General features: G+C 50.6%; 2 gene segments (V, D, J or C); both read right to left on the reverse strand.

Moving 5' to 3' along the window:
* Window positions 1–5,237: 5,237 nt before the first annotated feature.
* Window positions 5,238–5,816, reverse strand: LOC135886437 (T cell receptor alpha variable 26-1-like). The segment is given in 2 exon segments: window positions 5,238–5,572; window positions 5,756–5,816. Coding segments are annotated over 2 exon segments (396 nt in total).
* Window positions 5,817–19,562: 13,746 nt separating this feature from the next.
* On the reverse strand, window positions 19,563–20,125 carry LOC135886438 (T cell receptor alpha variable 27-like). The segment is given in 2 exon segments: window positions 19,563–19,858; window positions 20,074–20,125. Coding segments are annotated over 2 exon segments (348 nt in total).
* Window positions 20,126–22,532: the final 2,407 nt, after the last annotated feature.

Raw genomic sequence — 22,532 nt, forward strand, 5'->3', positions numbered from 1 at the left:
CGGTCCTGCATGGCCCTTGATATCTGCCTGAAGGTATCATAATTCCTACGGCTGACGCGCATCTGGGGCTGGACAGCTTCCTCCCCCCAAACACTGATGAGATCCAGCACCTCCCCATTGCTCCACACTGGGGATTGCCTGGCACATGGAGGCATGGTCACCTGGAAATATGTGCTGAGAGCACTCCATGCCTTGCTGAGCAAACAGGAAGGGGATTTTCAAAATTCCCAGAGAATTTAAAGGGTGTGCCTGGTGGTTGGTCACTTGAGGGCAGGGCAGTAGAGTTCGAAGGGATGACCAGAGTGGTTAGAACAGGCATTGTGGGACACTTCTGGAGGCCGATCAGAGAGCATTAATAGACCAGGGCGTGCACACTGGTTCCGCGGCGCTCCAGCCAGGGCACAGCAAGTGTTATGTGTCTCATGGAAGTGGAGTACCAGGAGTCAGAGCACTCTACGTGCCTTGCCAGTGTGGACGTGTCATGAGTTAGAGCGCATGGAGCTGCTTTCATGAGCTCTAACTTGCAAGTGTACCCATGCCCTGAGAGTTATTTGGGCCACACCCTCAGTTGCTGTATATTGGCAAAGCTCCATTTGAGTTATTCTGGTACATTTGTGTGCATTATACCGTGCCAAAGGGGACAGAGAGAAGAATCCTAGGACATCCTCAATATTTTCCTCTCGCATATTAAAATTAAAAACAAGGAGAAGGGTGATCTTGTGCTTATGGTCCTGGACTGAAACTCATGAGACCTAAGAGGTCAGTTCCTAGTTTTACCGCAGTCTCTCTGTGTGACCTTGGACAAGTCACTTAGGGCACATCTATACTGGCAGAGTTACAGCACCAGCAGTTACAGCACGGCTCAGAGAGTGCCGAAGGAAAACCGCTGTTGTGTGTTCGTGGCACTTTCGGAGCGGTGCACTCTGGGCAGCTATCCCACAGAGCACCTCTTTCTCTTTTGCCACTAAGAGTTGTGGGAAGGCGGAAGGGGTCGTAGGGCATCTTGGGTCCTGCCCCAATGCCCCGTGATGCATTGCTTCGCATCCCAGCAATCCCTGTGCTTCCTTCCGCATTTGCACCATCTTTCAAAAGTTTGTGTACTGCGCACCCTGCCCTGCCTCTTTCTGGTGCAGGAATGGATCCTGAGCTGTTGACAGGAATGCTGTTCGTACTGACCATCACACCACGAGCAGCAGTGGAGTTATTCCTTAAACTATAAAGGCAACAGGAGTGTGACATTGATCTCACCACACATAGTAGCTATGACACGAGAATGCTTGTGGCATTCACGGAGGTGCTGACCACTGTGGAACACCACTTTTGGCTTTGAAAACAAGCACTGAGTGGTGGGATCACATCATGATGCACGTCTGGGATGACGAGCAGTGGCTGCAGAACATTCGCATGAGGAAAACCACATACATGGGACTGTGTGAGAAGCTCGCACCAGCCCTGCGGCACAAGGACACGAGGATGAGAGATGCCCTGTCGCTGGAGAAATGCGTGGCAATTGCACTGTGGAAGCTGGCAATTCAGACTGCTACCAATTGGTCGCTAACCAGTTCGGAGTGAGAAAGTTGACTGTTGGACTCATGCTGATGGAAGTGTGCAGAGCCATTAATCACATCCTGCTCTGAAAGACCGCGACTCTGGGCAACGTGCGTGACATTGTGGATGGCTTTGCACAAATGGGCTTCCCTAACTGCGGAGGGGCGATAGATGGCACGCACATTCCAATTCTGGCAACAGCCCACCTAGACACCGAGTACATTAATCGCAAGGGGTATTTCTCAATAGTTCTCCAGGTGCTTGTGGATCACCGTGGGCTTTTCACAGCAGGGCCGGCTCTAGCTTTTTTGTTGCCCCAAGCAGCAAAAAAAAGCGCCGCCCCGAGCCCCCCCCCGAGCGCCGCCCCCCCCCCCCCGCCGAGCGCCGGAGCCCGCCCCCCGAGCGCCGCCAGAACCCCCCCCAGCGCCGAGCCCCGCGCCGCTGCCCCCCGCGCCCAGCGCCGCGCGCCGGAGCCCGCCCCCCGTGCCGAGCGCCGCCGGAAACACACACCCCCCCAGCGCCGAGCACCGCGCCGCCGGAGCCCGCCCCCGCTGGAACTCCCCCCAGAGTGCCGCCAGTACCCCCCCCGCCGAGCGCCGCGCCACCGGAGCGCCCTCCCCCCCCGGAATGCCGCGCCACGCTCCCCCCGCCGCCCCTTACCAGGTGCCGCCCCAAGCATGTGCTTGGGTGCCTGGTGCCTGGAGCCGGCCCTGTTTCACAGACATTAACACAGGCTGGTCCAGAAAGGTTCATGACGCGCACATCTTTCAGAACAATGGCCTGTTCAAGAAGCTGCAAGCAAGGACTTTCTTCATGAAGTAGAAGATCACCGTGGGGGAAGTGGAAATGCCCATTGTGATCCTGGGAGACCCCGCCTACCCCTTAATGCCGTGGTTCATGAAACCCTACACAGGGAGCCTTGACAGCAGCAAGGAGCGGTTCAACAACAGACTGAGGCAGTCCAGAATGACTGTGGAGTGTGCTTTTGGCCTTTTAAAAGCCCACTGACAATGCCTGAATGGGAAGCTGGACCTTGACGATGACAATATCCCTATGCTTATAGCCGAGTGCTGTACACTCCATAGTATTTGTGAAGGGAAGGGTGAAAGCTTCACTCAGGGCTGGACCGCAGAGGCTCAGCACCTGGAGGCTGAGTTTGAACAGCCAGAGACCAGGGCTATTAGAGGGGTGCAGCACAGGGCCATAAGGATCAGGGTTGCTTTGAGGCAGCAATTTGAAGCTGACAGCCACTAATATTTGTTGCTATGCTTGGGAGCGCAGTGCTTGTAATGCTAGGAGGTGATTGGTGCACATGATGCAAGAAGGGGCCTTAATATAACTGTATGTTGCTTTGCAGGGCTCTTTTTGCTTTCACTTAACAGAATAAAGATTGATTTAAAAAAACACTATTTTTTTATTGAAAGACAACAACCAGAGGAGAGAGTCAAATGAAAAACTTCATTAGCTGGGAGGGGGAGGGAGTATGAGGGAATCGAAGGTCTCAAAAGGAGGAGGGGTCCCAGAATGGCTACAGATTTGTGTATGTCCAGGGATTCATAGATTCAAGGACTGGAAGGGACCTCGAGAGGTCATCGACTCCAGTCCCCTGCCCGCATGGCCAGACCAAATACTGTCTAGACCATCCCTGATAGACATTTATCTAACCTACTCTTAAATATCTCCAGAGATGGAGATTCCACAACCTCCCTAGGCAATTTATTCCAGTGTTTAACCACCCTGACAGTTAGGAACTTTTTCCTAATGTCCAACCTAAACCTCCCTTGCTGCAGTTTAAGCCCATTGCTTCTTGTTCTATCCTTAGAGGCTAAGGTGAACAAGTTTTCTCCCTCCTCCTTATGACACCCTTTTAGATACCTGAAAACTGCTATCATGTCCCCTCTCAGTCTTCTCTTTTCCAAACTAAACAAACCCAATGCTTTCAGCCTTCCTTCATAGGTTATGTTCTCAAGACCTTTAATCATTCTTGTTCCTCTTCTCTGGACCCTCTCCAATTTCTCCACATCTTTCTTGAAATGCGGTGCCCTGAACTGCACACAATACTCCAGTTGAGGCCTAACCAGCACAGAGTAGAGCGGAAGAATGACTTCTCGTGTCTTCCTCACAACACACCTGTTAATGCATCCCAGAATCATGTTTGCTTTTTTTGCAACAGCATCACACTGTTAACTCATATTTAGCTTGTGGTCCACTATAACCCCTAGATCCCTTTCTGCCGTACTCCTTTCTAGACAGTCTCTTACCATTCTGTATGTGTGAAACTGATTTTTCCTTCCTAAGTGGAGCACTTTGCATTTGTCTTTGTTAAACTTCATCCTGTTTACCTCAGACCATTTCTCCAATTTGTCCAAATCATTTTGAATTATTACCCTTTCCTCCAAAGCAGTTGCAATCCCTCCCAGTTTGGTATCATCTGCAAACTTAATAAGCGTACTTTCTATGCCAATATCTAAGTCGTTGATGAAGATATTGAACAGAGCCGGTCCCAAAACAGACCTCTGCGGAACCCTACTTGTTATGCCTTTACAGCAGGATTGGGAACCATTAATAACTACTCTCTGAGTGCGATTATCCAGCCAGTTATGCACCCACCTTATAGTAGCCCCATCTACTATAAATGTAGTTTGCCCATCCCTGGTCTGGTCTGTACTTTTATTAAAGGCAATTGGTTGGTATATTATTCTCAAGCCTCCCCAGGAAAGGGGGTGAAGGGATTTGGGGGGATATTTCGAGGAAATGGGAACTCCAAGAGGTCCTTTTCCTGAATCTTTGTCTAAATCACTTGTTGGTGGCAGCAGTACCGTTCAAGAACAAGGAAAGGATTTATGCCTTGGAGACGTTTTAACCTAAGCTACTAGAAATAACCTTAGGGGATTTGGGGTTTTTTTTTCATGTGGGTCCCCATATTTGTACCCCAGAGTTCAGAGTGGGGATGGAATCCTGACACAAGACAAGCCATTTACAATGTACACTTTACTTCTCTACACAGGGAAAAGGACAGTAAACTATATAAACTCATACATGCTACAGGGGGCTACAACAGTGGTACCCTTAACTCACCCAACAATATTATTAATCTATCCAACCACACACTTAGCCCAACAGAAGAGCCTGTCCTATCTCGAGGACTCCCTTTCTGCCCCACCACCCCCATGAACATGATACAGTTCTGCCGTGATCTAGAAGCCTACTTTTGTTGTCTCTGACTCAAGGAATATTTTCAACACACAACTGAACAGCGCACTGGCCCACAGGAACCCTCCTACCAACACTACAAGAAGAAAAAATCTGCGTGGACTCCTCCTGATGGTCGAAATGACAGACTGGACTTCTACAGAGGTTTTTAAGGTCAGGCTTGACAAAGCCCTGGCTGGCATGATTTAGTTAGGGATTGGTCCTGCTTTGAGCAGGGGGTTGGACTAGATGACCTCCTGAGGTCCCTTCCAACCCTGACATGCTTTGGCGACTTTGCTTTTGTCGGTTTTTTCGTGTCAACATTAGTTTCATCAACAAAACTTGGTAGTGAAGAGAAGCCCTCGCAGGGTTGGAAGTTCATTGTCACCAAAATTGGGCAGTTTTTTCGACAAGGTCCTGCTGCAGTGTTTATGCTCTCGCTGTTTTGTTGCCAAAAGGCAGTGTTTGGTGACGAAACTTGGCAGTGTAGAGAAGCCTCAGAGTGGGGGAGGTTTTTGTTCAGCTCGCCCTGCATTTCCTCTCGCTGTGCCTCTCACGGCGCAGTAATACACCCCCGAGTCCTCCACCGCCACCTTGGTGATGCGCAGCGGAGCGGACCGGCTGGAGGGGTCAATGGACAGTTCAAACCGCTCCGACGTCTCCGCGGAGTTGTAGCCAGAGATCACAGCTCGAGGGGCAGCTCCGGGCCTCTGATAGTACCAAAAAACTCTGTCATAGGCAGCGACACTGTGGTTACAGGGGAGGTCAGCCCTGCCCCCCGCCAGGAAAGACAGCGCAGCAGGCTGAGAAACCTTCGCGTCCACCTCTCCGCCTGGGAGGAAAAATAATAACAACAGAGCATGAAAATCCCCCAGACACAGACAGGGAAACTATCAAGAGCAGCAGCAGCGTGAAGTGTCATCGAGAAAGACACCCGGACACAGGTGAAAATTAATAAATTAAGGGGGGGGAGGGGGGATAATGCCCAGAAATGCCACGTGGGAATCTGACTCACTCGAAACAAGGATCAGCACAAGCGTGGAGACCAGGGTTTTAAGCATCCTCTCAATGAACATTCGGTGTCTCTGCGCTTCTGCACGGAGCGGCTCCGTTTTCTCTCCACTCAGGCACCCCCGCCCCCAGCAATGTTAAAAGAAATTAATTAAGCTCTTCTCGCAGAGGGAAGCCGACCCCTGTCTTCTGAGCGACGGGCTGAAGGAATCCGGGAACGCTGCTTCTGCTCCAAATTAAATTGTGACTTTTGGTGTCAAGCACCAAATCTCTCTGTGCTTGGTTGGTAGCTGCCTTTCCGCTGCGCTGCTAAAAAGTCTCTCGGGGCCCGGGACTGGAGAGGGTTGGGGTGCGGCGTAACGGAGTAGGTGGAGAGAAAAAACTAGATGTATAGACCAACCAGAAAGTGGTTTCAGTTCTGGGGCGCCCCATCCCGGGCTCTTGTCTGAACTGGACGGGGACACGGGGGAGCAGAAAACTTTGTTCTGGCTTTCATAGAGGGAGGGGAGTTAGTTTTGTTTGTTTCTTGTTGCTAATGAACCGTGGATGACCTTATAGCTTTGAAGCCAGAGATATTTTGCATTCGGCTCCCTTAAGGGAAGATGGTTTCCCACTGGTTATGTTTAGTAATGAACTTTCCTTGAGAAAGTATCCCGTAGGAAGAAAGGGAAAGAAAAGAAAGTGAATTCGTGTCTCGGATTTCTTGTAATCTAGTTACCACAATGAACACATGTGGAGTGACTCCGGATTTACACTGATCTTCACACAGTTGTCCCGGGATCTGCAGACCTGGGTTCCAGCCCTCTGGTCCTCACGATATGGCCCCATTGACTCCACTAGAGCTGTTTTCCTTTATAACGTCTCAGGATCTGTCCCCTTGGCTGCCATGGAATTACGCTGCTTTAAACCAACTGGAGATCTGCCCCTGCATCTCCACGGCCCAGTTGCCTGTCAGAGGATGAGGGTTTTTGCCCTGAGCCCAGCTCTGCCTGTGTCACTGTGCATCCACTGCACAGAGGTAGCTGCCTGAGTCCCCCAGCTGGGAGTCGGTGATGTGCAGGGAGCTGCGTTTCCCACTTTCCAGGCGCTCGCCTATGAACCGCCCCACAGTGACATTCTCATTAGAGCTCGCGGTCAGCAGGTGTATCGGCCCTTGCCCAGGGAGCTGCTGGTACCACTGGAAGACTTTGAAAGCGCTGGTGAAAAAGCAGGACATGGTGGAGACCTTCCCTTCCCCTGTAACCAGCGACTCGGGGCTCTGATCCACTTGGGCTTCGCAGCAGGAGACTGGAGGGAAAAGAAATAATAGGAGGTAAAATAAATATTATGAGAGTGTTACATTGACTCTTTCTCTATGGATCTATCTATCCAGCCTTCCCTCTGCAGCCTCCATCCATCGCTCTGCTGTTCTATCCCCAGTATCTATATCTACTTATCTATACAGATAGATATAGATCTTGCCATCAGCATCTATTTATTCTTCTCTGTACTCTCCCTGAATCTTAAAAAAGCAGGACAAGAAAGGCTAACAAACAACTTCAAAGCAATATTACTGTTCAAACAGATCAGAGGTTGAGATATTTCCCATTGGCAGACCCCTCTATCCTGATGGGTGAAGTAGTTCATAAATAGATAGCGTAATGGAGATCTATCTATCTAACTATTTACCTATCTATATAAAATATCTTGCCCCTCACTGACTTTTAAGAGTCTGTATCTTTTTACCCTTTAGAACGAGAAAATATTTGTTTCACTCACAGAGAAAAGCAAAGGTGAGGAGAAGGTTCCACAGAACAGCTCCACTCTCTGAGGCCATGGTGAGCTCCGTTTCTTCTCTCCCTCGCAGAGGAATATACCGAAGCAGAGTCAATCCGAGGAAGGTTTGCAGGAGACCAGTGGAAACGAGAATTCTCCCTCCCCTCAGGTTACCCCCTTCTCAAGGGGAAGGATTCTCTGCCTACAGAGGCTGCTGTTTCATTGTCTGCCCCGGGGAGGAACAGCAGCTCTGTGAACTGTGCTGGGCTGGGTCCCGCCCAGATCTCAGGCTGTGGGAATTAACCAGGGTTTGCAGGGGAGGTTGCGCGCACTCTAGCGCCATCTGCTGCCCTGGGACACAAGGGGTGGGGAAGAAGTTCTTTGCTTCAGGGGAATCCCAGCTGACAGATCACGAGAATGACAGACGCATACACAGTTTCATTCCCCATTGACTCCGATGGACCTACACCGATTTACACCTGCTGGGGATATGGCTCCATTGACACTAATGGACCGCTGCCAATTTACAAGAGCTGAGGATCTGTCCCCTTGAAAACTCAGAGACTTGGTAAACTCCCCTGGTAAGCAAATCTATAGGGAAAAATAGAGCAGGAGAGTTGGCAGCTTTTCTAGAGCAATATTATTATGGGCACAAGAGCAAACTATCCCAATGTATAGGAAAGTTAGGAAGTATGGCCAGGAATCGCGGCCAATGGGAGCTGTGTGGGTGGCGTCCGCATGCCAGGGCAGCAGCATGGGCCGCGCAGAGCCACCTGTTCCCCCCCACATACACACACACCAAACGGGAGCTGCCCCAGGTAGGCGCCCTGCACCCCAACCCCCTACCCCAACCCTGAGCCCTCTCCCACACCCTCATTCCCTCCCAGACCCAGCACCCCAACCCTGAGCCCGCTCCAGCACCCTAAATCCCTTCTAGAGGGTAGACCCACACAGCCAAACCCTGAGCCCACTCCCTCACCCAGACTCCAACCCCAAGCCCCCTCTCGCACCCCAAATCCCCCCCAGACCCCGCACTCCCACCCCAACCTCCTGCCCTGAGCCCCCTCCCACACTCCAAACCCTTTGTCCCCAGCCTGGAGCCACCTCCTGCATCCCAAAGGCCTCATCCCAAGCCCCACCCTAGAGCCCGCACCCCCAGTTGGAGCCCTCACCCCCTCCCGTACCCACCCTCCTGGCTCAGTGTCCTCCCACACACTGAACCCCTCATTTTGGTCCTGCCCTGGAGCCTAACGGCCCCACAAAATCTAATAGCCCCAGGCCCTGGAAGGAGTACTGCAGAAATGGATCTAGGGATTGTAGTAGATCACAAACTATATGTTAGTCAGCAATGTAATCTTGTTGCAAAGAAAGTGAACATCATTTTGTGACTCGAGTATTGCGACCAGTTTAGGGCACCAGACTTCAGGAAAATTGTGGAAAAAGCCCAGGGGGCAGAAACAAAGATCATTAAAGGTCTAGAACACATGATCTACGAGGGAAAAGAGAAAAAATGCATGTTTCATCTGGAGAAGAGAAGGAGGGGAGACATGATAACAGTCTTCAAGTAGGTAAAAGGTTGTTTTAAAGAAGAAGATGATAAATTGTTCTCCTTAACCACTGAGGACAGGACAAGAAGTAATGAGCTTTAATTGCAGCAAGGGAGATTTAGTTTAGACGTTAGGAAAAGCCCCCTGTCAGGGTGGTTAAGCACTGGAATAAATTGCCTATGGAAGTTGTGGAATCTCCATCATTGGCGGTTTTTAAGACCAGATTAGACAGTGTCGGGGATAGTCTGATAATACTTACTCCTGCTTCAGTGCAGAAGCCTGAACTATATAACCTATCTGTGACCCTTCCAGTTCTACATTTCTATGATTCTGTGATTGACTTCCATGGAGTAATGTTGCTTTCCACCATCTGGGGATCCGTCCCTGCATCTCCTGCCCAAAGCTGTCTCTCAGAATATGAGGGTTTTTGCTCTGAGCCCAGCTCTGCCTGTGTCACTGTACATCCAGCGCACAGAGGTAGCTGCCTGAGTCCCCCAGCTGGGAGTCGGTGATGTGCAGAGAGCTGCGTTTCCCATCTTCCAGGGGCTGCCCCACGAACCGCTTCTCAGTAGCGTTTTCCTGAGGGCTCACGGACAGCAGGTAGGTCAGGCCTCGCCCAGGGAGCTGCTGGTACCAGTGGAAGGTTTGGTACTTGCTGGTAAAAGCACAGGACATGGTGGAGACCTTCCCTTCCCCAGTAACCAGCGACTGGGGGTTCTGATCCACCTGGGCTTCGCAGCAGGAGACTGGAGGGAAACAAAAGAACAGTTGAAATGTAGCCGAGAGTGTGTTACTTTGCCATTCTACCTATCTGACCATTCTTCCCTATGTGCTGTCTCCCCATCCTTCCCTCTGAAGCACCCTTCCGTCCATCCATTCTCCCATGCACCGTATCTCTCTCTACCTATAATCTTCCCCAGTCTTGAAAAGAGGTAAGAAATGCTAACGAATAACCCCAGGGCAATGTGACTATTTAAATAGATCAGAGACAGAGTGTGTCCCATTGGCAGCCCCCTCTTTCCCATATATAGGTGCTGTAACTCTGAATCAAACAGAGCTGTGAACTGAATCAAACAGTCTCCAGTCGTTCCTAGTTCAATGTTCTACAAGCGACGCAGCTGGCTTGGAAGAGCCCAGCGTGTTCTGAGCAGAAACTTACAGTACAAAGGAAGAAAGACCCAGGGGACTTGCAGCCTCATGATTCTCGGGGGTGGCGAGGTGAATTTCTGACACCTGTAGCAACCAGACACTGAGATGCAGTGGGTGCCTGGCTCATCTCTGCCTGATTTTATTTTTCTTCTCAGACACATCATGTGACACACACACCAGCCTAGGATCCCGTAACTGCCGCCGCTTGCTCCTGCACAAGCTCAACTGCCGTCTCGGAGCTGTACACCCCCAGCGTAGACAAAGGCACCTGGCACGAGGGGATTCCTTAGCGGTGTCCGAACAGCAGCAACCAAGATGCGACAGGAGAGCCCAGTAGCTATAGCACTAACCAAGGCCTGAATTCGAGTCCTTCCTCCACCTAGCCTGTCATGCTAGGTCTACACTGCAGCGGGGTTCCGACCTAAGGGTACCATAGGGTACGTCTTCACTTACATCCGGGTCCGGATGTAAGCAATCGGTTTTCTGAGTTCGATTTATCGCGTCTGGTTAAGACGCGATAAATCGATCCCGGATCGATCCCGGAAGTGCCCCGGATCGATCCCGGAAGTGCTCGCCTTCGACGCTGGTACTCCAGCTCGGCGAGCGGAGTACGCAGCATCGACGGGGGAGCCTTCCTGCCGCGTCTGGACCGCGGTAACTTCGGACTAAGGTACTTCGAATTCAGCTACGTTATTAACATAGCTGAATTTGCGTACCTTAGTCCGAAGTGGGGGGGTTAGTGTAGACCTGGAAGATACGCAACTTCAGCTACGTGAATACCGTAGCTGAAGTTGCGTATTTTAGGTCGGCTTACCTATCGGTGAGGACGCGGGAAAGTCGACCGCTGCCGCGCTGCCGCCGACTCCGCTGCCGCCTCCTGCCGAGGTGGATTTCCGGAGTCGACGGCAGAGCGATCAGGGATCGATTTTACCGCGTCTTGACTAGACGCGGTAAGTCGATCCCCGAAAAACCGATTGCTACCCGCCGGATCAGCGGGTAGTGAAGACAAAGCCGTCAGACGTTCTGGGTGGCTTTCGGTAAGTCACTCAGGGCCATGTTTTTAAAGGGTGGCCCAGTGGGGTTTTCAAACACACCCAGGGCCCCTAACTCCCATTGATTTTAAAGGGGTGTTTGGCACCGAGGCACTTGTGAAAAATCCCACCAGGTACCTAAAGCCCTTTAAAAATCTGCCCCTCTGTTTCTCAGATCCCCAGCCATAAAATGGGGGTAACAGCACTTTCCCACCTCGCACGGGTATTGTGTGGACCAATAAAGTGATGGTTGTGAGGTGGGTAGACACTGTGGTAATATGGCCAGAGAAATACCCAATGCAGGCAGTTTTAGGCTGGAATGGTCAAAGATTTCTGAGGGAGTTTGTAGCCCAATTTCCCTTGAATTCCACTGGGAGCTGAGCACCTAATTCCCTTGGGCTCACTTGAAAATATTTTTAAAAGCGCCTTTGTCCCACCCCGACCCCCGACCCAACCCCTGCAGTATCTCAGCACCACACAGACATGATTGGATTTAGCCTGGGATTTTCAAAGGAACGAAAGGGAGTTAGGAACCCGTGTCCTGTTGAATTTCAGTGATATTTGGCCACCTAGCCTCGCAATGGCACATTTCTTGAGTTTTTGTGAAGTTAAGGAGTCTAGCAATGGTTAGTCTGAGTCAGAGGAAACAAGGGGTCAGATTTCCAAATATGTATGATATCAAGAAGGCCAGAAATGACCAGGTTTCAGCAGATAAGAGAATTTGTGTGTGTGTGTGTGTGTGCGCGCGCACCTGTGTGTGTGTGTGTGAGAGAGAGAGAGAGAGAGAGGGTTTGTTGGGTGCAAGCCTTTGAGAGAGTGCATTTGTGTTTGATCTGCATGTGAGTGAGTTTGGGATGTGTGCTAGTGTGTGAGTGTCTGTGTCACTTTATGGTGTGTGAGTGAGAGAATTTGAAGGTTGTGTGTGAGTGATTGTGTGGGTGTTTGATGTATGTAAGAGCAACTTTGGTATATATCAACAAAGAGTCCTGTGGATGCATGTGACGAAGTGGGCATTCACCCACGAAAGCTTATGCTCCAATACATCCGTTAGTCTTAAAGGTGCCACAGGACTCTCTGTTGCTTTTCACAGATCCAGACTAACATGGCTACCCCTCTGATATTTGGGATATATGTTATTCTGGGTGTGCGTGACTTGTTTGTGCCTGTGAATTGTGAGTTCCCTTATGTAGAAATGTGTGTGTGTGTGTGTGTGTTTATGAGAGAGAGAGAAGAAAGAGAGTAACTTTGTGAGTGTGTGTGACAGAAATTTTGTGTTTGTGTCTGTGTCCGTGAAACACAGAAGTAGTTATGTGTCTAAATGACATTTCAATGTCCAGGCTGAAATAAGGATGTGCCTTTATATTTGGTAGTAAAACAGTGGTGGAAAAGTCCTGAACCACTTCCCATTAATTCCTGCACCTGTCAAAGTGAAACGCAGTGGCCACCAGATGGCAGCGCGTAACCACAAACTTGTTTGTTTGCTTTCAGAACTGGGTTTGCCACATTTTTATTACATTTTCTTTTCAAATTAACCCAGCAGGGCCTGAGGCAGTTCTGTTACTTCGCTCTCGGTTTTAGGTGATGGGGAACCATCTACTTTCAATGCGGTTTGTAGTTCCTGTGACTTGAACATGCAGGCTGAGAGTCTGAAACTAGCCTAAGAGAAAAAGATGCCCGATCCCCATTAAATTAATGCAGATTGAGCATCCACTTTTCCAAAGCAGCCTAAGGGAATTAGATGCCTAAATCCTATTGAATTTCAATGGAACTTGATCATCTAAATCCTCTAGGCCCTTTGAGAATGCCAGCCTCAGTATAAATCTGGAAGCTCTCTTTCCAGGACCAACTGAGCTCTTCTGACCATGCCCTGATGTTTGCCCCTGTGCAGAGCCCTAAGTGCCAGTTAAGTGCAGAAGTGAGGGTTAGGTGTCCCTTGGGTTAAGTGTCAAACCAGGATGGAATTTCAACTGGGGTTTTTCAAAGGATCCTAGGGGAGTTAGATGCCCAGCAACCATTGGTTTTGAATAAACTCGGGGTCCCTAACTCCACAAGGACCCCATCCCAGACTTCGCCAGCCCCCAGTGAGATATTAATAGATTGACTGATGGATAGATCCTAAAGTGAGAAGAGACCTTTGTGATCATCTAGTCTGACCTCCTGCTTTAACACAGGCCAGAGAAGGATACTCAGAGATACCTGCACCCAGACCATAGCTTGTGGCTGACCTAGAGGAGCGACACCCAGTCTTGATATAAAGATTTCAAATGATGGAGAATCCATCGTGTCCCTGGGTCAGTTGTGTCAGTGTTTAATTACCCTCACTGTTAAAAATGTGCACTTTCTTTCTAGTCTAAATTTGTCTCACTCCGACTTCCAGCCATGGGATCTTACTCTGCCTCTGTCTCATTCCATCTCCTCTTTGCGGCGAATTTCTGAGTACCATTGTGGTGCCGCCTTTCCCCAGAAATCAGGAAGAGGTTTTCATCTCCAGGAAGCCAGCTGTGGCAGGTCTCACCCCACTTCATAGCCCTCTACCCCCACCCCCATCCCTTGCCTGCATGTGCTCGCCTCCTAACTTCACCTGCAGGAGTCAGTTTCTTACAGTAGCGGGGAGGTGTCGGGTTTTTGTTCAGGGCTCCCTATGAATTTCAACACTGTGTGTATCTCTACTGACAGCGCAGAAGTACAGGGCCGCGTCCCCCAACTCCAGAGCTGTGATCCTCAAACTGACGGAGCTTTTGAACTTCTCCAAACTGACAGAGAATCTCTCCCCGGCCTCATTCCTCTTTGCTCCTCCAGAATATTGCCAAGAAAGGAAAATAAGGCTTTCCCCAGGGGGCTGTTTGTACCAATACAAATAATAGCTGCTAGCAGCAGTTTCATAAGTGCAGTCCAGGGAAACGGACTCTCGCTCCACCCCTGACACTGCCGGCTGGGTCCGAGTTACAGCATCTTCCATGCTGGAGCCTGGCACAAGGAGAGGGGGAAAGAGAGGTTAGTCAGAGGATGCTGTCACTGAGGGGAGTTCTTGGTGCTGGGATTTTTAAAGGAGCTGAAGGGATTTCATGGAATCATGGAAATGTCGGGCTGACCTCAAGAGGTCGTGTAGTGCCCCCCCACCCCACCCCTTCTGAGGCCATGAGACCATCCCTGACGGGTGTTTGTCTAACCTGATCTTCAAACCCTCCAACGATGGGGATTCCACAGCCTCCCTATTTAACGGGTCCAGAGTTTAACTCTCCTTAAGGTTAGAAAATTTTTCCTAACATCTAATCTCACTCTCCCTTCCTGCAAACTAAACCACTTACTTCTTGCCCCACCCTCTGTGGCCATAGAGAACAGATCACCCTCCTCTTTATTTAGACTCCCAGAGTCAATGGAAATTCAATTCCAGTGGGATTTGGGCACCTAAATCCCTGCCTGAGAGCATCCCTTCTTGCAGAGGAGGAGGAGGAAGAAGGAGGAGGAAGGTCTCTCAGCGCCAGTAATGAAGGGGGAGGCACGTGGAGAATCTTTCAGAAATGGGATTTGGAATCTTACTCACTGAAAAGCAAAATCAGCACAATGGCTGAGTCCCAGACCATGGCCATCACCTCAGTGTCTCGGCTCTTCTGCAGGGCACTGCCGCTTTTCTCTCCAGCCAGCCTGGGAGAGAGTCACGCAGGCGGCAGCTCTTGTCGTCCCCCTGCAGCCCTGGGCCGAGGGAGGAGAGCCGCTGTCTGAATGGTGAAGATTAGAAATCAGGCAGTGATGTCACAGCTGGAGGTGTGAATGACTCCTGCCGCCAAGTATGAACCTCCCCTCCCCTCCCCTCAATACCTGCCCTGCGGCTGAGCCCAAAGGTGCTGGAACTCAGGGTGCTGGGGAGAGGGGGGGCTGCCGCACCCCCTGGCTTGACGTGGTTTCCATCTTATCCAGGTTTACAGTTTGGTTCAATGGTTCCCAGCACCCCACTGTGCACATTGTTCCAGCGCCCCTGGCTGAGCCCCCCACAGGCCTCACCACGTATGAGGGGGCTGGCAGGAGAACTAGACCATGGGAATTAACCGGTGCGCCCTGTCTATAGAGAGCAATGCTGCCTGTGCTACCGCGCCCTCTGTAGGACAACAGCCTGAACCGCAGAGAGACCCAGGGCCAGCAGAAAACGTACCCATCATCTCTTTCCCAAGTGACCTGCTCGTTCCAAAAGCTGGGAACGTTTTTCCCTTTGCTGCCAGTGGATTTTTCCATTGCTGCAAACGCTGGATGATGCCATGTGGTCCAGAGAAGGGACTTTTCCCTGTAAAATTCCATTTCCTAAAGAAAAAGTCCCTCCAGGATTAACCTGTTGTTTTTAATTTTTGTGGCCATATGTTTTAAGGAGTGTTAAGTGGGAAAGAACAATACTAGGGACTCTCGGCCCTACAGCTGGTTACGTAAGTGAATGTAAACCCACAGTGATGCCAATAAAGTCACTGCATTTGATAAGCAGTGAGGTCTGGTGGATCGCCGGCTCGAATAGGGTTCAGGGCTGCTAGGTTCTATCCCCGGCTGTGTGACCTTGGTAAACCCCCTCCCCCTCCCTGTGACTCTCTTTTTACTTTCTGCCTGTCTCTCTCCTGCCCATATGTCTTGTGAGCTCTTGGGATCTGGCCCATTGACTCCAGTGGAATGATGCTAATTTACACCAGCTGGGGATCTGGCCCATTGACTCCAGCTGAGCTATGATGCATTCACACCAGCTGGGGACCTCTGTGCCTGTATCTCCCCCACCAAGCTGCTTTGCAGAGGATGGGGGTTTTTACACTGAGCCCAGCTTGGGTCGCTGTACCTCCACCCCACAGAAGTAGGGGTCTGAGTCCCCCAGCTGGGACTCCGAGCTGGGCCGAGAGCTGCTTTTCAAATCCTCCAGGTGCTCGCCCATGAATTGCCTATCAGTGACTTTCTCCCTAGCATTGACAGTCACTGAGGGCCCAGCCCTCTCCGCGGGAGCTGCTGGTACCACTGGAAGGTTTGGTAAGCGCTGGTGTAAGTCCAGGTCACGGTGGAGATGTCTCCTTCCTGAACAACCAGTGACTCGGGTCTCTGAACCAATTGGGCCTCACAGCAGGAGACTGCAGGGAAATAAAATTACAGCATTAGAACGACGTATATCAGAGTGTTACTGTACATAACAAAGGTCTGTCTATCCACAGAAGCTGGGAATGGGCGACAGGGGATGGATCACTGGATGATTCCCTGATCTGTTCATGCCCTCTGGGGCACCTGGCACTGGCCACTGTTGGAAGACAGGACACTGACCTTTGGTCTGGCCCAGTATGCCTGTTCTTATGTTGTTATGTCTCTCTCCATGTCTATCTGTGTATCTATTTACCTTTCTTTCTGCTGTTGCCTCTCACTAATTTCTTAATGCTCCTATCTATCCATATCAATCTGTCCTTCCATGTGTATCATCTATTCATACATCAATCTGTTGTAAAACACACAGTTTCCAGTAATAGCTAGCGTCAGTTTCATAAGCGCAGTCCAAGGTCACAGACCCACCCTCCACACCTGATGCTCCCAGCTGGGTCTGCGTTACAGCATCTTCCATGCTGGAGCCTGTTACAAAGAGGGGGTGAAGGAGAGGTTAGTCGTAGAATGTTGCCACTGAATTTTTTATGGAGAACGTCCCTCATTGATTATCCTGATGATGACAATAGTATTCTTCAGCGTCATCTTGGATCAGGCACTGTTACTTATTTTTCTTTGCACAGCACCCACCCCTAGGTGGAAATCATTGGCTCTTGCTTATTAATAATAATTGGTACATATATATTAATTGTTAATTATTATTAATTATTATTATCATACTATTATATAGTATTATTATTTATTACTATTCCAATCCCACCATCAGGTTTACTCAGATGCCCAGTCATTTCCATTGAAATTTTTTACCCATAGGAAGAATGGCCCAAGGACTGGGCAGCATTGCGATATTTTCCCATTACATAAGAACGGCCATACTGGGTCAGACCAAAGGTCCATTTAGCCCAGTATCCTGCCTTCCGACAGTGGCCGATGTCAGGTGCTCCAGAGGGAATGAACAGACCAGGTAATTATCAAATGATCCATCCCCTTCAGCCAAAGTTTATCAAAGCTTCAGGCTGAAATTTTTCAAAGGAGCCTAAGAGAACTAGGTACCCAAACCCTCACTCTGAAAACCCCTGCCCAGTTCACCAAGACTCCCCAACCCTCACTTCTAGTCTGGCTCTGAGTTAAGAAGATTCCAATTGTACAGTCTCTATTTACCAAGTAATACCAAAGTGGTCACAGCCCACAGTAGGTTTTTTTCCTTCATAATGAAAAGATTTTCCTCCTGCCCCAGTATCACACTTTCTCTCTTCTTCTGCACCACAAGTCTTGTTAGCTCTCAGGCTGCTGCGTGGCCCTCGACATGACAACCGACGTGTCTGTGACAGCTCTGCTGCAAACAAGCAATTAGTGTTTCCTGATTGATTGGAGACTGGCAGCAGAGCCAAACTTCCTGGCGGAGTTAACCACTGATTGAGTGACAGCACCACCCCACTGGCAGATTGCAATCAGAACTGGCTAAAACGGGGCCCTCCCGCCTGAGCTCCTCAACCTGCTCCCTGCAGAACAGCGCCCCCTAGTGTCACATTGGGCTCAGCACTAGCTCTCAGGGAAGAGAGCCCCATAAAGAGCCCCCACCCTGCTGCCTGCAGCACAGCGCCCCCTAGCACCCTGCTGGGGCACTGAGGCCAGCCCGGAGTCACCCTCACCATCCCATGAATTATCAGGTGTCCCATCCAAATCCGATTCAAAGACTTCAAGGGATGGAGAATCCCTCACACCCCCAGGCAGGTTGTTCCTATGGTTAACTACCCACACTGTTAAAAACGTTTGCCTTATTTCTACTTGCTGGCCTTTGGTCACATAGCATATATGCAAACGAATTACACATTCAGAGCTCCTGTTGGTACCATTTATTATGTTTTGATATTATAGTAGCACCTGGAAATCCAATTGAGATCAGAGCCTTATTTTGCTGGGCAATGCACGGATATATAGAGACAGTCTCTGCTCTATGAAACGTACAGTCTAACTAGAAAAGACAGAGAAAATAGTATTAGCCACCTCCATTATACAGATGGGGAACTGAAACCCAGGGAGATTAGGGTTGGATTTTTTCCAAGGTGCCTATGGGAGTTAAGCACCTAACTCCTATAAAATGCTCTGACAGTCTTGGCTCTGGCCTCCTAAGTGTCCTTGCACGAGTCGCTTCTTTGTACAGCGCCTAGCACCATCAGACCCAACTGAGCAATAATAAGAAAGTTTCAACGGGGATTGGGCGGCGTCATAGGCTGGCCGGCCCTTTGCAGCAAGCTAGCTTCGGCTACCAGCTCACTCATGAGCAGGCAACATAAGGGCTCATTAGTGATCCCTGCTGGGTGTAATGGGGGTTAATTAGAAGGGCTGCCCCCCGACGCCCAGTTGTGGTGGTGAAGCAGGCAGAGCACTATTTAAATAGGGCACGGCGCTCGTTAAAGGAAAGACGGTCCTGGAGAGAGATGTGAGGGGAGGCTCTCTGTGGGAAGAGCATGTGGCTGTCACATTGAGTCACCCACAGACAGTAGGGTAAGTTCCTGTGGGGAAGGGGGAGGTCCCTGAGATAGGGCCTACAACAGGAGATAGAGACCCACGCTGCTCCTGAGAAGGGTCTCTGAGATAGATCCTGAAAGAAGCGAGGAGTTCCTCGGAGCTTAACTGCTGTAGTCCCTGGCGAAGGGAAGCAGCTGGACATTATGCTGGGCAAGAAGAGAGACAAGAGGAAGCAGGGGCCAAGAGGCAGAGGACTTCAGTGGACCCAGGCAGGGGTAGAAAAGCTATTTGGACACTTGCTTTGGATTTTAAGTTGCCCCGTTTGTTAGCCCGGAAAGGGGGGTGAGCTGTTGAATAACTTGGCTGGCTCCTGGAGGCCAGAGAAAACCCAGTTGGGAGTGGACACGGCAGCCAAGGAAGTACCCAGGAGAAGTCCCCTGCCACGCCAGACCCCAGACACTAGCGGTGAGGCCGCAGGCATAGAAGCATCTACCGCTCCTTGGGGCTCCTGGGGAAATGCTGCCTTCATGCCCAAGGTCAAACCGCCTCTAGCAGAGCTGGGAACCGAAACCACCTTTCCTCGGTCCCCTCCCATCGCCCCCCCCCCCCCCAAGCAGGGCTATAAACTCCTCTTCCCCGTCTCCCCATTGGGCTCTGTCCCACCCCGCCCTGCGCGCCCCCAGCGCCCCGCAGCCCCTCCCGGGGCACCCCCAGAGTTAGTGGACAGGCTGCGCTGCGCCCTGTGTCACGGTGTCTCCACGGCGCAGAGGTAGCGGGCGGTGTCCCCCAGCTGGCAGCCGCGGATGTGCAGGGAGCTCCGCTTCTGCTCCGGATCGTGATCCGCAGTGAAATTCGGTTCTTGTGTCTCGCTCCCCTTGCCGTGCAGCATCAGCAGGAAAAGGGGCCGCTCCCCGGGAGCCTGCCGGTACCAGTGTAAACTGGTGATAGCGCTGGAGTAAGTGCAGGTCACGGTGCCATTCTGCCCCTCGGAGACACCCCGCCATTGCGGGCTCTGCTCCACAGAGAGCTGCCCGCTGGCCACTGGGAATAACAGAGACAAGGGGGAACCGAGTCAGACACTGCCCCGAGCCACCTGCCCCCGGGAACCGCGGGACAGGGTGGGAAGAGAGACAGGCTGTGGGGGGAGAGACCGGCCGATCTCCCCATTTCACTCCCTTCTTCCCCACCACACAGTCAATGAAATCCAGCCCCAGCTCCCTGCTAGTCACCAGCGGGTCTGTCTCCCCAGCCCTTACCCCACACGTGCATTAGCTGGATCACCCAGCACAGCCTCCGCGGCCTCCCCATCCCTGCGCTCCCTGACAGCCCAGGGCGCGGGGACGCTGCTGGGTTCTCCCCTGGGTCTGGCCCGTGTGTTGGGGTCTCCTCTGCTGGAGGGATCGGTCACGTTCTTCTCCCCCCTCGTGTGCCCAGCCAATGAGGGACCAGCCCCTTCTCTCCCGTCTTAACCGTGTGCTACTGCCTAGAACTCCTTCCCGTAGTGCCCTTTACCCTGTGAAAGCTGCCCCCGTGTGGCCAAGTGTATAAGCGAGTGCAGAATTATTTAGTTCTTTTCAAAGGGGAATCAGGTGCCCAACTCCCATTGACCTCTACCAGAACTGGGTGTCCAAATCCCTGGGCAGCCTCCATGAAGAAATGACTCCTCTCAACTATCAAACTAAAGATGTAGGGAGAGATTTATCCCAAGTACCTATGGGATTCAGGTGCACAAGTCCCATTAATAATACTGCCCAATTGATTCTTATTCATAGAGATTAAGTCTACAAGAGTCCTTTAGTCTGGCCTCCTATATAGCTATATCACAGGCTATTAAATTTCATCCAGTTACCCATGTATTGAGCCCAAAATTTCTGTTTGCCTTAAGTATCTTCAATGGATTACAGAATCATAGAAATGGGGACTAGAATGGACCTCAAGAATTCACCTAGTTCTTCCCTCTGTGCTGAGGCAGGATGGAGTAAACCTCAACCATCCCTGACAGGTGTTCATTTAACTTGTCCTTATAAACCTCCAAAGATGGGGATTCCACAATCTCCCTGGAAAACCTATTCCAGAGTTTAACTACCCTTTATAGTTGGAAAGGATTTCCTAATTGTGACAAAGTGAAACTGTTCTTAATGTTTCCTCTGAATACTCTAGGGGTGCCTCAGTTTCCCCTATGCATTTCTTAAGTCTCTAGGTGGTGGGATAAGGGGGTGTAATTGTTGCAAAGCAAAGGGACGGTGTGCATAGGTGGCCGACACTCTGTCTCCTGGCAACTAATGGCCGGGGCCCTTCCCCCCTGCACGGTGATAGCTAAAGGTGTTGGAGAACAAAGAAATTAGGTGACCTCCTGGGGCGAGGGAAAGAGACAAAGCCCAGAGGAGGAGGGGCTAGAGGCAGTTTCAGTTTGGGACTGGCTGGGGACGTGGAGTAAGTGCAGACGAGGGTGTCTGGCTCGCTGCCCCCCAGGATGGACCCGGCTGAGGGGTCCTGTTCTCTGTACCTACAAGCTCTGTTTTAGACCATGTTCCTGTCATCTAATAAACCTCTGTTTTACTGGCTGGCTGAGAGTCACGTCTGACTGCGAAGTGGGGGTGCAGGACCCTGTGGCTTCCCCAGGACCCTACCAGGGCGGACTCGCTGTGGGAAGCGCACAGAGGGGCAGGGGATGCTGAATGCTCCAAGGTCAAACCCAGGAAGATGAAGCCGTGTGAGCTGCTTGCCCTGGCGACAGTCTGCTCACAGAGAGGAGACTTCACCAGAGTCCTGACAGGCTTCGTAGGAAGCAGTTCCAGAGCATCGCCCGGGGACTCCGTGACACTAATATGCAACCTAAATCTCCCTGATTGCAGATTTAGCCCATCACTTTTTCTCCCAGCCTCCATGGACATAGACAACAATGATCACCGTCTTCTTTATAACAGCCCCTAACATATTTGAAGACTGTTAATTCCATCCTCATCCCCCTCAGTCTTCTTTTCTTAAGACTAACCAGACCCATTTAAAAAAAAAACATTCCTCATAGATCAGGTTTTCTAAACCCTTTATCATTTTTGCTGCTGTCCTCTGGACTCGCTCCAATTTGTCTACATCTTTCTAAAAATGCAGCACCAGAACTGGACACTGGACTCAGCTGAGGCCTCACCAGTGCCAACTAAAATAGGACAATAACCTCCTGTGTCTTACATATGACACTGCTGTTAATACATCACAGGACTGGAAGGGACCTCGAGAGGTCATGTAGTTCAGTCTTCTTCACTCATGGCAGGACTAAGTATTATCAAACATAGGGGGAAATTCAAATCAGTATCTTAGAAGTTTGTACACTCATGCGAGAAGTATGGGGAATAAGCAGGAAGAATGTGAAATGCTATTAATAAACAGAACTATGACATAGTTAAAAGCGACAAAGAGTCCTGTGGCACCTTATAGACTAACAGAAGTATTGGAGCATAAGCTTTGGACATGCGTCTGACGAAGTGGGTATTCACCCACGAAAGCTTATGCTCCAATACTTCTGTTAGTCTATAAGGTACCACAGGACTCTTTGTCACTTTTTACAGATCCAGACTAAGACGGCTACCCCTCTGATACTATGACATAGCTGGCATCACAGAGACTTGGTGGGATAATACACATGACTGAATATTGGTATAGAAGGGTACAGTTTGTTCAGGAAGGACAGGCAGGGAACAGAGGGCGGAGGTGTTGC

The sequence above is a fragment of the Emys orbicularis genome, chromosome 12 (genome assembly GCF_028017835.1).
Source record: "Emys orbicularis isolate rEmyOrb1 chromosome 12, rEmyOrb1.hap1, whole genome shotgun sequence".
NCBI lineage: Eukaryota > Metazoa > Chordata > Testudines > Emydidae > Emys > Emys orbicularis.